General features: G+C 43.5%; 1 protein-coding gene across 2 annotated transcripts in view; it reads left to right on the forward strand.

Moving 5' to 3' along the window:
* CCDC113 (coiled-coil domain containing 113) overlaps window positions 3,984-14,970 on the forward strand; it is a 36,151-nt gene continuing 25,164 nt past the window's right edge. Inside the window, 5 exon segments of one of the 2 annotated variants that reach the window (NM_001244688.1) lie at window positions 3,996-4,186; window positions 6,885-7,011; window positions 8,297-8,458; window positions 12,348-12,503; window positions 13,267-13,347. In NM_001244688.1, coding sequence (NP_001231617.1) covers window positions 4,086-4,186; window positions 6,885-7,011; window positions 8,297-8,458; window positions 12,348-12,503; window positions 13,267-13,347 — 627 coding nt within the window. In that variant the 5' untranslated portion in view covers window positions 3,996-4,085. 2 annotated transcript variants of the gene reach the window in all.

The following is a 14,970-nucleotide window of genomic DNA, read 5'->3' on the forward strand; positions in this document are numbered from 1 at the left end:
AGAGGATGCCATGATGAGCTTTATTCATGTGAACTCTCCTGCCAGGAGCAGGAAGCCTCAACGTATCAACTCTTCCCTTTGTATTCTCAGTGCTTATTTTAAAACCAAGCAACTTTTCGTGCTAAATTGCCAGGACTGAATAGTGGGCAGGAAGGAGATATCCTTGAAAGATAACTGAATCTTGTAATTTATGTCTCTGAAAACCAGCTGTCCTGATAACCAGTACTCACCAGGGGCGTGATGAAAGCAGAGTTTATGTGATTTAATTGGCTTTTTTGAAGGGCATGGATGTTGGAAGGCGGTGGTTCACAGGGAGCCAGTGCATCTGGCAGTCCGATGACCGAGGCTGGCTGTGCTCTTGAGGAGAAGCAAATATTTTCTGAGACCACCTACACCCATCCACTCCAGGGAGAGGAAGCTGCCACTCTCTACCATGCAAGGCTGGATTCTGGATTTCAGGGAGGGATGTGAAAGGGGTAATGCATGGAAGCTTGTCTCTGTGAACAGGCTCCATCTTCCCTCCCTTCCCAGCCCACCTCAGAAGAGGATCCTATGTCTAATTTAAGCCCAGAAGAAGGAGGCTTGCCCAACTGACTTTAACTTTCCTCTCTAGAGTCTGGGACTACTCAGCAGGTGCCAGCTCAATGGCCTCCCTGCTGATCCTCGAGAGTTACTGTTCCCTCGCAGGTGGGAGTGGAGGGAAGATGGTGGGAATGGAGTGTAGAACTAGACTAAGAACATCTCCTGTCACATCCCTTCTGCACTTCCTCTTTGCCTTGGTGAATCTTCCTAGCCACCCACGAGATGGGTACTGATCCCACTTATTCACCTTTTTCTGAAGGAAGAAACTTTAGGACAGAGATGATGAGAGATATGCCCAGAGTCACTCATACACCAAGAGAATGACTGTGTCCAGATTCCAGTGGGAGTCTGTTTGATCCCAGAACCTGCGCTCTTAAACCCCTCGTAGTCCTCCCTTGATATTTTTCACTGATTCAGCAAACATCTCTGGGCACTTACTGTATGTCAGATGTTGTTTTAGGTACTCGGGATAAAGCTCTGTAAAACATGAAACTCCCTCATGAAGCTTATATTTCAGTTGGCAGGGGGTGGAGCTGGGGAGAAAAGAAGTGAATAATTAAAACACATGGCATTTTATTTATGGTAAGTGTTGTGGGAAAAAAATAAAGCATAGCAAATACCAAGGATGGGGAGGATAGTTGGAGTTCCCATGGTGGCTCAGTGGTTAACGAATGCGACTAGGAACCATGAGGTTGCGGGTTCGATCCCTGGCCTTGCTCAGTGGGTTAAGGATCCAGCGTTGCCATGAGCTGTGGTGTAGGTTGCAGATGTGGCTCGGATCCCACGTTGCTGTGTCTCTGGCATAGGCTGGCGGCTACAGCTCCGACTAGACCCCTAGCCTGGGAACCTCCATAGGCCGTGGGAAGTGGCCCTAGAAAAGGCAAAAAGACAAAAAAAAAAAAAAAAAAAAAAAAAAAAAAGAAGTTCTGGAGGTCTGTTTCATAACAATGTGCCTATACGTAACACTACTGAACACAATGGTAAAATTTTATGTTATGTTAAATTGTGTGTATTTTTTTACCGCAATTTAAAAAATTGTAAAGCAGTGAAACGGTGTGAACAGCAAAGTGTAATATTTTTGGTTGGCAAGTGCACATTTTAGTTCATACATGTAATGTATTACTAAATCTGAATAATATCTTTAAGATTAAAATTTATTTTTTGTGTTCATTCTGGTTCTCTAAGCCAAGACAATTAGACATGAAGAGATTTATTTACTGGGGAAATGCCTGTGATGGACAAAGGAAAAGAAGCAGGAGTAGACAGAGAGAGACTTCAAACCATGATGCACATCTCATGCTTGGAAAAAAAAGGGAGGGAGGATTGGGGAGGAAATTTCTCAGGCTATAGCCCCATTCTAACATTCAGCCAGGCTGATGTGGAGAGTCCTTGCGTCAAAGTTGCCTATTAGCTGAATCCCCTGAGGTGACTTCTCATTTGAGATCCCTTCTCCTTCCACACAAAATAGATGAGCAAGGGCACCACTCACAGCTCTGCCCATTGAGAAGGTTTTCTCTCTCCAGTGTCTTTCAAGGTGTCCCATGTATCTGGTTGCAGTGCAGCCACTGTCCATTTTTGGCGTGTACCCAAATTGCAAGCCAGCCTACTCCCTAAACCAAACTCAAGTTTTACCTTCCTTTTTCAACTGGTCATGACTGTCTCCTTCCTTAATATGGTCACAAGTGTGAAACGGGGGGAGGTACTTCAGCAAATGTGGTTTATGACATGTTGGTCTGGGCTACCTGCTCATGCCACTTACTTATGTTCTCTGGGCCTGCTGGGACTCCATCCTGGATAAACCATTCCCATTTTACAATGGATTGAGACTAGGCATGCCCAACTTTATGATGTGGTAGTTCGAATAGGACTCAGCTCATGATGGGCAGGACTGGATGCATGGTCAAGTATTGCCTCTACCAAGGTCTAGTAACAGACTAGGTGCAATTTCTCAGAAGGTGTGAAAATCCCTGCCATCGATTGCATGGCCTTGTTCCAAAATCCCAGGTCCTGCATTATGATTCTCTCAGTAGATCTGGCTTTAAGCTTCATGCTGCATCTTTTCCCACCACTGATCCTTCCAGTACCCTAGGGTCTGCTGTATCACATTGCCCAAGTGATGGGGGCTGTTTGCACCAGAGCCAGACCTGCTTCAGAGCTCTTTCTTGCTTTGGGCCCTCTTGAGGCTGGTTCCCATTTGCATTACGTGTTATGTGAGTATATTAACCATTGGTCCCAGAGCCCATCCCAAGAGCCCTAGCAGCAGAGAGAAGAGAAGGGTAGTAGGGCTCAGCCTCCCTGCTTTCATCTCTAGTAACTCTGGCTCTAAACTTGTTCATCCTAAGCCTCAAAACCAAAGTCCTTTGGAGTTCTGTGACTATGTGTTGATGCTCACAGGCGTCTCTTGGGAGGCAGGGAGGGTCAGGGAGTGGCTGACCCTCATTCTAAGCAGTTTAACACGGCCTGCTTTCTAACCACATCCAGGCCTACCCTCCCTCAAAGAAGTCTGCCCACCCTCCCTCAAAGAAGTCTGCCCATCCTTCTCTCTGTCCTCCTCCGTCCTGGTGGGAGCAGACAGACAGATACCTTGCTGCCTTGCAGATCCTTGCCATGATGTACATCAGTTTAGAAGTCAACAGCCTGGATTTAGGTTTAGCTGGAGGGTAACTCCATTCCTGGGTGGCTGTGGGCCACTCATCTAACTCTATTCCTCAATTTCCTGATCTGTAAGAGGAAGATAATAATACCAATTTCATAAGATTGTTTTGAGGATTAAATGAATTGATCATTATGAAAAGATATTACCATAATCACTCCAGATTGCAACAGCTGGTTTGGGGGCTATTTCTTCATTTAACTAGAAGCTCCTTGAAAGCCAGAATGGTCTGCTTCCACACCTTCTTCCAGGATTCTCAAAACATAGTACATAATGTCAATTTACAAATGTCTCTTGAATTTATACCCATTAAATAATCAGCTAAGTTTTTTTCCTTCCAGGAATACAGATTATTGGCATTCCAGAGAAACTGCAGTTAGTATGTATGAAGCCCGGGGTGGTAAGCAGAGTAGAGGCCTCACAGAGAGGTAAGATAAAGAAGACACCCCCACAAATCGAACTTTCTGATTCTGTTTCCTTATTTGGAGAATACATAAAGAAAAGAATAGATACTATAACAAGTGTTGCAAGGATTTTCATAAACTCTGCTTAACACGATGCCAAGAGCACAGTAAGCGCTGAGCGAACCGTAGCTCATTTTAAAAATCATGACAGTAAAAGTAAACCGTGAAGGTGCCTAGGTGTCCACCCAAGGTCAGCTATCACGTTCCCGGAAGCGAGGAGTTGGGCTGGGATCGATGGGCGAGGCCTCAGGAAGCCCCGCCTCCTCACGCATGCGTCCGGGTCGCCCTGGCAACCTACTGCTTGGTCGCAGCCCGAGTGACGCGTGGGTTCTCGCACCCGGCGCCCTTGGTCACCCTTGGCTTTGGCAAGGGTAGCTTCTGCAGTGATGACGGATGAGGACTCTGAGACCTCTGCCTCCGAGGCGCAGGCCCAGGACGAGAACGAGCTACCTATTATCCAGCTCTGCGGGCTGGTGGAAGAGCTCAGGTACCAGCCAGCCGGCCTCTGGGGGCGGTCCCTCCTCAGAGTGTGAGGTCGAAACTCGGTCCAGCACCGAGATAATCGAAGTCCGAAGTGAACTCTGAGGAAACTGAGACCCCCACCCCCAGCCCAAAAAGTGGGGAAGGCGTTTACCTTTGCTCTTTATTCCTATATCTCCACCGCCACGGAGCTAAGAAGCCACTGATGGAGCCAAAACAGAAACTGGTGCGAAGCCCAGAACCTAATTGGTGAAGCCAGAGCTTCAGCCTGGTGCCACACCGTGCTTAGCCGCTTCTCTACTGTGCGGTGGCAGGTTGGACCGCGTGACCTCTAAACCCCTTTCCAGTGCTAAGATTCTATGATTAAATTAATGTGGCAGACGATAGAAAAGAAGCTATTGAGATGTTTTTAGTATGAGGCAACTTACACCTGAACCAGAGTATAAGCGTGGAGGTCGACAGCAAAGACGGAGTAGCCTAATGTTCTGTAATTTTAGCAGTGTGTTTTGTATCTACTATAACAAATATATTGGATATCAAGATTCCATGATGCAGTTGAGGTTAATTGTACAACTTTTTGGAAGAATATCCTGACCTGGCAGCAGAATAGATGTTATTTCTATATGTTAATAAATAGCTTAGGTCAGAACTGAGGTATTATTACTAAAATAGCTACAATCTTTTGAGTGCTTATTATGTGCCAAGTATTTTGCATATATAGTCTTGTATAATGGCACAGGAACCCTAAGAAGTGGGTGAGGAAACAGACACAGAAGTTGTCACTTTCCTAAGGTCACACAGCTAGTCAGTGCTAGTGCTAGGATTAAGACTCAGGTGGGAACACTACATGCTGAAAAAGAAAATTGCTTTGATATTTCCATTGAACGTTTCCCACTAAGCTTAAAATTCAGCCAAATAGGAATTAGCTCAATGATGTATGAAAATATCAAAGCTGTTCTCTCCCTTATATATACATTTACAAACATATGTATGTATTATACACACTCATATGTATGAATGTTATATAAATTAAAAGGGTCATAATCTTGGCACATACAGAATAAACTAGGTTTGTCTCTCTAGTTGTTTAAAAACCATCTATACAAAGCTTTCCCACCATTTATAATAAACTTCTAGTGGATCCACTGGGTTCTGGAAATAAAAGAGCTGAGGAATTTAAACCAAAGGAAACATCTGAAGATTGTGGTTATATGTACCTTCAAAAACAGAGTAATTCAGAAGGAATTTCACACATGGATTAGAAGATACTTGAAACATAGCAGTTTTCAGTATATAGGCATGACTTTGATTTACTGCACTTTGCTTTATTGTGCTTGGAAGACACTGCATTTTTTACACCATGAGGTTTTGTGCATCCCTGAATTGAACAAGCCTGTTGGTGCCAGTTTTTCTAACAGCATTTATTCACTTTGTGTCTCTGTCACATTTTAGTAATTCTCATCATATTTCAAACTTTTTCATTATTATTATATTATGTGATTTGTCATCAGTCTTTTTTTAATGTTACTATTGCAAAAAGATTATTACTCACTGAAGGCTCAGATGATGTTCAGCATTTTTAGCATTTTAAATTAAGATATGCACTTTTTTGTAGTTCCTTTGTGGCACAGCAGGGTAAGGATCCAGTGTTTTCACTGCAGTGGCTCGGGTCTGTACTGTGGCTCGGGTTCCATCCCTCGCTGGGGAACTTCCACATGCCCTGGGCATGGCCAAAAAAAAAAAAAAAAAAAAAGATATGTACATTTTTTAGACATAATGCTATTGCATACTTAGTAGACTACAGTGCAATATAAACATAACTTTATATGCATTGGAAAACTAAAAAAAATTATGTGACTCACTTTATTGTGATATTTTCTTTGTTGAGGTGGTCTGATACTGAACCTGAAGTATCCCCAAGGTATGCCTATAATCCCAGTGCTCTGAATTTTGTGGCTCATTAGATATATTTTTCTTTTCTTTCTTCCTTTCTTTCTACGGCTGCACTGTGACATATGGAAGTTCCTGGGCCAGGGATTGAATCCAAGCTGCAGCTGTGACCTACACCACAGCTGCCTCAGCACCATGTCCTTTAACCCACTGCTCTGGGCAGAGGATTGAACCCGTGTATTTGCAGTGACCCTAGCTGCTGTAGTCAGATTCTTAACCCATTGTACCACGGTGGAAACCCCTCGATATATATTTAAAATATATCAAATACTTAAATAGCATGTACTGTGTGCCAGGCACTGTCCCAAAGCCTTTTTTTTGGGGGGGGGCACACCCTTGACATATGGAAGTTTCCATGTTAGGGGTTGATTTGGAGCTATAGCTGCTGGCCTATGCCACAGCCACAGCATCTTGGGATCCTAGCCACATCTGTGACATACACCACTGCTCATGGCAACGCCAGATCCCTAACCCACTGAACTAGGCAAGGGATAGAACCCGAGTCCTCATGGATACTAGTCAGGTTTGTTACTGCTGCACCACAGTGGGAACTCCCCCAAAGTCTTTGTATTCCTTGTTGCAACCCTAAAAGATAGGTACTGGTATTATTCCCATTTTAAAGATCTGGAAAGTGAGGCACTAAGAGGCTAAGTATCTTGCAGAGGGTCCTACAAAGCTGAAGTGTTAAATACTAGCTATTTGGGGGTTCAAGTCCTATATTGGTGGAACTTACCCAGGCACCCTCTGTCTTGCAGCTATGGAAACTCTGCGCTCAAAACTGAGACAGAGATGTTTGAAAAATATTACAATAAACTGGAACCCAGGGACCAACGATCTCTGCGATTATCAGAAATTAAGATATCAGGAGCAGAAATTGCACAGGTATAGCAGCAAGACCTAAGAATTCTTTTCCTCATGTGACTTTCTCCCCGTTCTACTTTGGATTCTTCCTTCCCTGCCAAGGTTTCTCCTTCAGTTGAGTATGAACAGAATCAGGTTCCACCTGGTGGACTGACACTCCCAGACCATCTTTGTTTGAAATAATTCCCTTAAATTGAGGGACCCAAATGTATATGGGGCCTGGCCTGCCACTTAAAGGAGTGAAGATGGGCCTGGTATGGGCACTGGAGTGCTTCTCCCATCTCAAAGGGCCAGCCAAACAGCCTGGTATTGCCAGAGCAGCTGATTTTTCAAGAGAATCTGGCAATAATTGGATTATTTTGGTGAAATCTTCTGATTTTTCAAATGTGGGTAATTAATTTTTTTTTTTTTTTGGTCTTTTCTAGGGCCACACCCACGGTATATGGAGGTTCCCAGGCTAGGGGTCTAATCGGGGCTGCAGCCGCCAGCCTACACCAGCGCCACAGCAACTCAGGATCTGAGCCTCGTCCTCCACCTACACCACAACTCACTGCAGTGCCGGATCCTTAATCCACTGAGCAAGGCCAGGGATGGAACCCGCAACCCCATGGTTCCTAGTCAGATTCGTTAACCACTGAGCCACGACGGGAACTCCAAATTTTTTTTTGATTTAAAACTGTATATAGGTCTATCTTTTGAGGGCCAAACAATCCCATCTTCAGGTCCACACATTCCTTGCCCACTGGTTTTTGACCTTTGGCTTCATTGCCTAGGAAATCCAAATTTTGGGTCTATTTGTTTTTTTTACTGCACATCATGGCCCCAGATGCAGTGTTTCTCCTGTGTTCCGCTCAGGAAGCCCTGAGCTCCAGGTTTTCTGTGACTCTGACTTGAATGCTAGTCTGTGGTAGGTTCACGATTTTCCCACCCTCGAGACACTTTCCCTTCTTTTTTTTTTTTTTTTTTTTTTTGTCTTTTTGCTATTTCTTGGGCCGCTCCCACGGCATATGGAGGTTCCCAGGCTAGGGGTCCAATCGGAGCTGTAGCCACCAGCCTACGCCAGAGTTTCCTTATTTCAGTTCATGCACACAGGCCTTTGATGTACTTGGCACAGCACCTCAGGTGGACTTGTGAAAAGAAATCGCCTCAGGCTCAGTATCCAGTCTCCTTTCACATTGAGTTTGATCCCTCTGGCTGTCGTTCACAGTGATCCCTAGCAGGTCTGAGTGGTCCTTTTGATGCCCTCTTGGGCTGCTGTATAACCAGTCCCTAGTAGACCAATGGTTTTGCTTTTCTTGTGTTACAGTTACGAGGCAAGTGGAGATCCAAATCCCGCACAGGTGTGGACCGTGTGACAGGCCTCAGTGTAGACCAAAAATGCGAGCTTGTGCAGAGGGAGCTGGAAGACACAAAGGATGAAATAAGGCACATGAGGGCAAACGCCGAACGGGACCTGCAGCAGCACGAGGTACTTCCTTTCTGTAGGCCATCCTCCCTGCCTCAGCAAGAGGTACCTACTATATAGATTATAGTTTATATAATCATTGCTAATTTGAGAAACACACAATTAGGTTAAAAAAAATCAAGGGCATGCCTTTGAGGAACTTACCACCTGCTTGAGGAGATATCAAATTTTAAACTTAAAAATTATTTATTTATTTATTTTAGGCAGGAGGCACAGCATATGGAAGTTCCCAGGCTAGGGTTTGAATTGAAGCTACCTCTACCTTCCAGCCCACACCAGAGCCACAGCAACGCCAGCTCCGAGCCCCATCTGTGACCTACCCACAGCTCTTGGCAACCCAGATCCTTAACCACTGAGTGGGGCCAGGGGGGTCACACCTGCATCCTCATGGATACTAGTCAGGTTCGTTTCTGCTGAGCCATGAGGGAAGCTCCTCAAATTTTAAACTTTTTAAAGTGAAAAATTTCAAAATACACAAATATGGAGAAGCCAGCACAGTGAACCCTTAGTTATTCAACACCCACACATAATAACACATGGCCACTCTCTTTTTAAAATTTATTTTATTGATGTATAGTTGGTTCACAATGTTGTTAATTTCTGCTGTACAGAAAAATCATTCGGTTGTATATATATGTGTTTTTTTTTTTTTTTTTTTTTTTTTTTTTTTTTATTTGTGTGTGTGTGTTTTCTTTCCATTATGGTTTATCACGGGATTTTGAATATAGTTTCCTGTGCTATACAGTAGGTGTTTATCCATTCTGTGTATAATAGTTTTCATCTGCTAATCCTGAACTCCCACTCCATCTCTCTTCCACTCCCTTTCCCGCTTGGTAACCACAAGCCTGTTCTCCATGTTGATGAGTCTGTTTCTCTTTTATAGATAAGTTCGTTTGTGTCATATTTTAGATTCCACATATAAGTGATATCATATGGTATTTATCTTTCTCTTTGAATTACTTCACTTGGTATAATAACCTCTAGGTCCCAGAGTTCCCTGGTGGCCTAGTGGTTAAGGACTTATTATTGTCACTGCTATGGCTTGGGTTCGATCCCTGGCCTAGGGGAACTTCTGCAGGCCATGAGCTTGAACAACAGCAGCAACAACAACAACAAAATCTCTAGAGCCCTCTGTGTTGTTGCACATGGCATTATTTCACTCTTTTTAATGGCTGAGTATTATTCCACTGTACATGGGTACCACCTCTTTATCCACTCACTGTCAATGGACATTTAGGTTGCTCCCATGTCTTGGCTGTTGTAAATAGTGCTGCAGTGAGCATTGAAGTGCATGTATCTTTTTGAATTAGAGTTTTTTCCAGATACATGTCCAGGAGTGGGATTGCAAGATCATATAGCAACTCTATTTTTGGCTTTTTGAGGTGCCACGCTGTTGCTGTTTTTCACAGTGGCTGTACCAATTTACATTCCCATCAACAGTGTAGGAGGGTTCCCTTTTCTCCACACCCTTTCTAGGTTATTTATAGACTTTTTAATGATGTAACATATGGCCACTCTTATTTCCTCCATATCCCTACCAACTTCCCCCTCATAATAAGTCCCTGGGCTATTTTTGAAATGAATCTTAAACATATCATTTATCTGTAAATATTTCTAAGACATGAATTCTTTAAAAAACAGTACCATAAATGCCCTTAAAGTTTTATAATAATTCCTTAATAATACAAGGGGCTTCAGGTTAAGTCAGTTAGTTGGATGAAAAATCCCTTGACAGCCTCGATATGCAACATGCATGACCATGGTTCATGTCTCATTGGACCCCAATGTGGTCAGTTTTCCTCCAGAGAAGAAATGTCACTCTTAATTTGACTGCCCATGGGATGACATTGTTGGCTTGCATTTGATAGCCATGTTGTATAAAAAATAGATATTTCTGTTCTGTTTCTAAATTTTTCCATTTCTAAATGGAGGCACACAGAGAATCACACTCGTCTCCTCGAAAAGGAAAGATCAGTGGACTCAGGTCTCCATTGATGGAACATTGGTACTGCATAAACCTATCCCTCTTTCCCTTTCTCCTTCCCTCCCGCCCCTCACTCTCTCCCCCTCTTTCTCTTTCCAAACAGGCATTGTTGAATTCTAACATGTTAAAGAGCTTGGGATGTGGTAGCACTGTCCTGACATGCTCGATTTTGTGATTACACGTTACGGTGGTGGGCTAGGAGTGGTCACAGTAGACTTTGTTGAGGAGTTGGGGCTGGACATAGGACGTGGCATGGCCTTGAAGAAAGATGGCATTTGTTTAAGGAGTAGGAAAGCAAGGGCACCCTAGGTAAGGTGAATGAGACGAGCACTGAAGTGGAGGTGGGAACGAACATGGCAAGTTCATGACCTTGAAGAGGATGGTGTGATTAGAGAAGAGGGTGCTTTGGGAGCTATGTTAGGAAATCAGGGTGAGTAGGTCTGTGGAAAGCCAGGCAGAGGAATTTGTTTTTGATGTCTTAGAAAGCAGAACCCCAGTGAGAAAAACTGAGAAGGAACGTGATGCATAGAAAATAGCATTTAATGTGCATGTATGTTCTGGTATGTGAAGATCATGGGGAGGGAAGAGGGTGGGCCAGACGCTAGTGGTGAAGGAAGATGCTTTGGCTCTTTGGTGCCCAGTGAAAGAGCCTCAACAAAGGTGATCTGCTCTGTAGCTATTCATTTCACTTTTTTAAAATAATGTGCGTTTGTATTTTCTTGTTTAAAAACAATCTCTGTTGTAGCAAAATTTGAACATACAGGTAAGCTAAAACAAGAACATTTGAAATTATTCACAATCTTACTACCTAGAGGTAGTTTCTGTTGACTCTTGAACTTATCTCCTCAAGCTTAGATTATTTTCTATGTATATATGAATTTCTTTACAAAAACATATTATTTTGTAAAATATTTTTTACGTAAGAATGTCTTCCCATATTAGTACATAGATTCATTTATAACATCTTTTTTCTTTCTTTTTTTTTTTTTTTTTTTTTTTTTTTTTGCTTTTTCTAGGGCCGCTCCCATGGCATATGGAGGTTCCCAGCTAGGGGTCTAATCAGAGCTGTAGCTGCCGTCCTACACCAGAGCCACAGCAATGGCAGATCCCAGCCGCACCTGCGACCTACACCACAGCTCATGGCAGCACCAGACCCTAAACCCACTGAGCAAGGCCAGTGATCAAACCCACAACCTCATGGTTCCTAGTCAGATTCGTTAACCACTGAGCCACGACGGGAACTCCTAATATCTCTTTTCAAGATACAGAAATGTATAGTAAGAGTGCTTCTTTGCCTCCCTACTAATCCATCTTTCCAGATACAACTGTGGTTAATGTCCTGGCATATAGCCTTCCAGATATTTTTTTGTATATGGTATGATATGATATTAATGTTATAATTTTTAATGGATAAATAATGTTTCAGATACGGAAATACATGTTTCTAGAGATACTCAAGGCCCTGTTTTTGTTTGTTCTTCTCCTCTATATTGATACTGTAATTTTTTGATACTCGCTTTTTTTTTGGTTTTTACTGATGAACCTCTGGCATATGGAAGTTCCTGGGCTAGGGGTCAAATCAGAGCTGCAGCTGCTGGCTTACACCACAGCCATAGCAACTCCAGAGCCAAGCTGCGTCTGCAACCTACACCACAGCTCACGGCAACACAGGATCCTTAACCCACTGAGTGAAGCCAGGGATCAAACCTGCATCCTCATGGATACTAGTCAGATTTATTTCCGCTGAGTCAGGACAGGAACTCCATATTGTCCAATTTGTATCTTAGGGATATCTTTCTAAGAAAAAAGCTTATGTATTGGGACAGAATAGGGCTGAGAACTAAGGTTTCCTTGGACGGATGTGTCCTTGAGAATTTTTGGAAATTCTTTTGGTGCTGACTCCCCCAGGCCATCATTGAGGAAGCTGAAATTCGATGGATTGAAGTTCAGAGAGAAGTGCATGAGTTTAAAAAGGATATTCTAAAGACCATATCCAAGAAGAAAGGGAGTATTTTGGCCACTCAGAAAGTGATGAAGTACATCGAAGACATGAACCGCCGGAGGGTGAGTTGGCAGGTGGTTAGAGCTTAGCGTGGGGAATAGATTCATAGAACGGGCAGCCCACTCCACTTGGTCCACCACATGCATTGCCCATGTATGCAGATTCTTTACATTCCTCGAAATATGAATCTTAAAATGCAAGTTTATCAAGGCTAAAATCAATCAGGCAGGATGAATATGCATGGTATTGTCAGATCAGCTTCTTTTTCATTTTGATGTTTGCTTCAAGATTTGATATGTTATCTTGAGAAAGGTGTGAGCCTATCTAGTTGGTGACTCTGTGGCATGGGACATGTAAATCTTACTTTCTTTTAGTTCAGTTATCATAAGAATGAGACATAAAATGCTCTTTCACTTCCAAAGATTTTGTAGCATATCTAGCTTTGGATCCTGGAGCTATGTAGGGTTGCTAACTTTAATGTGTTGTAAGTAATAAAAAAAATTGTATAAATTACCAAAAGAATAACAGACTAAAGAATCATAAGATCATTTTGTCAGGAAAGGGCCCTGTACCCGAGCATATACCCAAATTGTCTTGAATTTAAAGACAATAGAAAATTTTGTATGGAGCAGACACAGTTTCCTCTGCTTCTTGATCATAAGTAAAATACCATAGCAACACCAACTTGAGTAGACATAAAAGACCTAAAAAGACATGACTGAATGCTAGGGTTCAAGGGTTCCTTTTGCAGCCCCAGACCTACCACCTTCTCAAACCAACAGAGAAGAAGAGGAGCAGTGGATTAAAATTGCTTTTATTTTTTAGGATAATATGAAGGATAAGCTACGTTTGAAAAATGTTTCTCTCAAAGTCCAGAGGAAAAAGATGCTTTTACAATTGAGGCAGGTATGGGACTTTTCCCTTTTTTGAAGGTTGCTGCGGTAGGTAAAACAATGTGCTCCCAAAGATATCCATGTACTAATTCCTGGAATCTGTGAATATGTTACCTTACATAACATAAAGATAAAGATGGCATAAAGATTTTGCAGATGCAGAGAGTTCCCTTCGTGGCTCAGAGGAAATGAATCTGACTAGCATCCCTGAGGACACAGGTTGATCCCTGGCCTTGCTCAATGGCTTAAGGATCCTCACCTTGCCGTGAACTGTGGTGTAGGTCACAGACACGGCTTGGAGCTGGCATTGCTGTGGCATAGGCCTGCAGCTGGAGCTCTGATTAGACCCCTAGCCCAGGAACTTCCATATGCCGAGGATTTTGCTCATGGAATTGAGTCAAGGATCTTGAGATGAGGAGATTATCTTGGATTATCTGAGTGGATCCAGTGTAATCACAAGGGTCCTTAGAAGGAGGCAGGAGAGTAGGAGTCAGAGAAGATATGATTATGGAAGCTGGGATAGAGTGATGCTTTTTTAAGACAGAGGAAGGGATCATGAACAAAGGATGCAGGCCACCTGCAGAAGCTGGAAGAAAAGTCTTCTCTAGAGCCTCTGGAAGGATGCAGCCCTTTCAACACCTTGAGTTTAGTCTAAAGAACCATTTCAGGTTCTGACCTCATGAGCTGTAAGACTATACATTTATGTTGTTTTACGCCCCTAAGTTTGTTATAGCAGCAATGGGAACCTAATACAGTTTCTCTGCTGGCAAATCTGTAGATGGAGTTGGCTTGAATTTAAAAAACCCTCATGACATACTTGTTGACCCTTTCAGGGAATGTGGCCTGGGTGGCACAGTTAATAGTAAGCTTTGGTGAGTCTTTGGTGAGCTGAGCCTAGAGGCTCCTGATTAAAAGCAGTAAGGCAGACATGGCACAGGGCCTCTGGAATGTGGTTACATGGCCCCATCTTCTCCTAGCTAGATATTTTTATTATTAATTCAAACATGGGCCCTGATGGCATGTGCATCAGAGGTGGCCACTGACAATGACACAGAGTCAGGTGGGAGAATTAACATGTCTGGAGACTGTTGCTTTGACTGACTTGGGATCCCAGAGACTCAACAGGCTGGACAACTTTATCATAGGAAGTGACTAAGGACACACATAAGATCCTCCACTCTGATCCCCCAAATAGCCGCACAGGTACTGGGTGGCTTAGTCGTAGAGCATCTGATAAAGTTAGCTCAACTGGAGGCGATGCTACGGCCTAGGGTTCAGGACACAGCGCCCCCAGGAAAGGGGTGGTCTCACTGCACTCTGTTCTCAAGTGCCCCCAGAGCACTGTGTCTCAGAGAGAGCTCCACACTTGAAAGAATCTGTAAACTAGAGTCCATGTAGGAAGGGAAGTGGAGAGAAAGGAAAGCCGTTAGAGGACCTGGGACTGATGGAGCCAAGGAGAGGGGGCTGCTGTGGGGAAGAAAACACAGTGCTTGGGAGCGGCGCCGGGCTGGAGCTGGGCGGGGTGGAGGTGTCAGTGGAGGAACTGAGTTCAGTGTAAGAACAAACGAGGCCCCACTGGCGCTGCCTCCTGATACTGAGATCCTATTTCCCTGGGGTTCCTGCAAGCTCAGGCGTC

This window comes from Sus scrofa, chromosome 6, assembly GCF_000003025.6.
Source record: "Sus scrofa isolate TJ Tabasco breed Duroc chromosome 6, Sscrofa11.1, whole genome shotgun sequence".
NCBI classification, from domain to species: Eukaryota; Metazoa; Chordata; class Mammalia; order Artiodactyla; family Suidae; genus Sus; species Sus scrofa.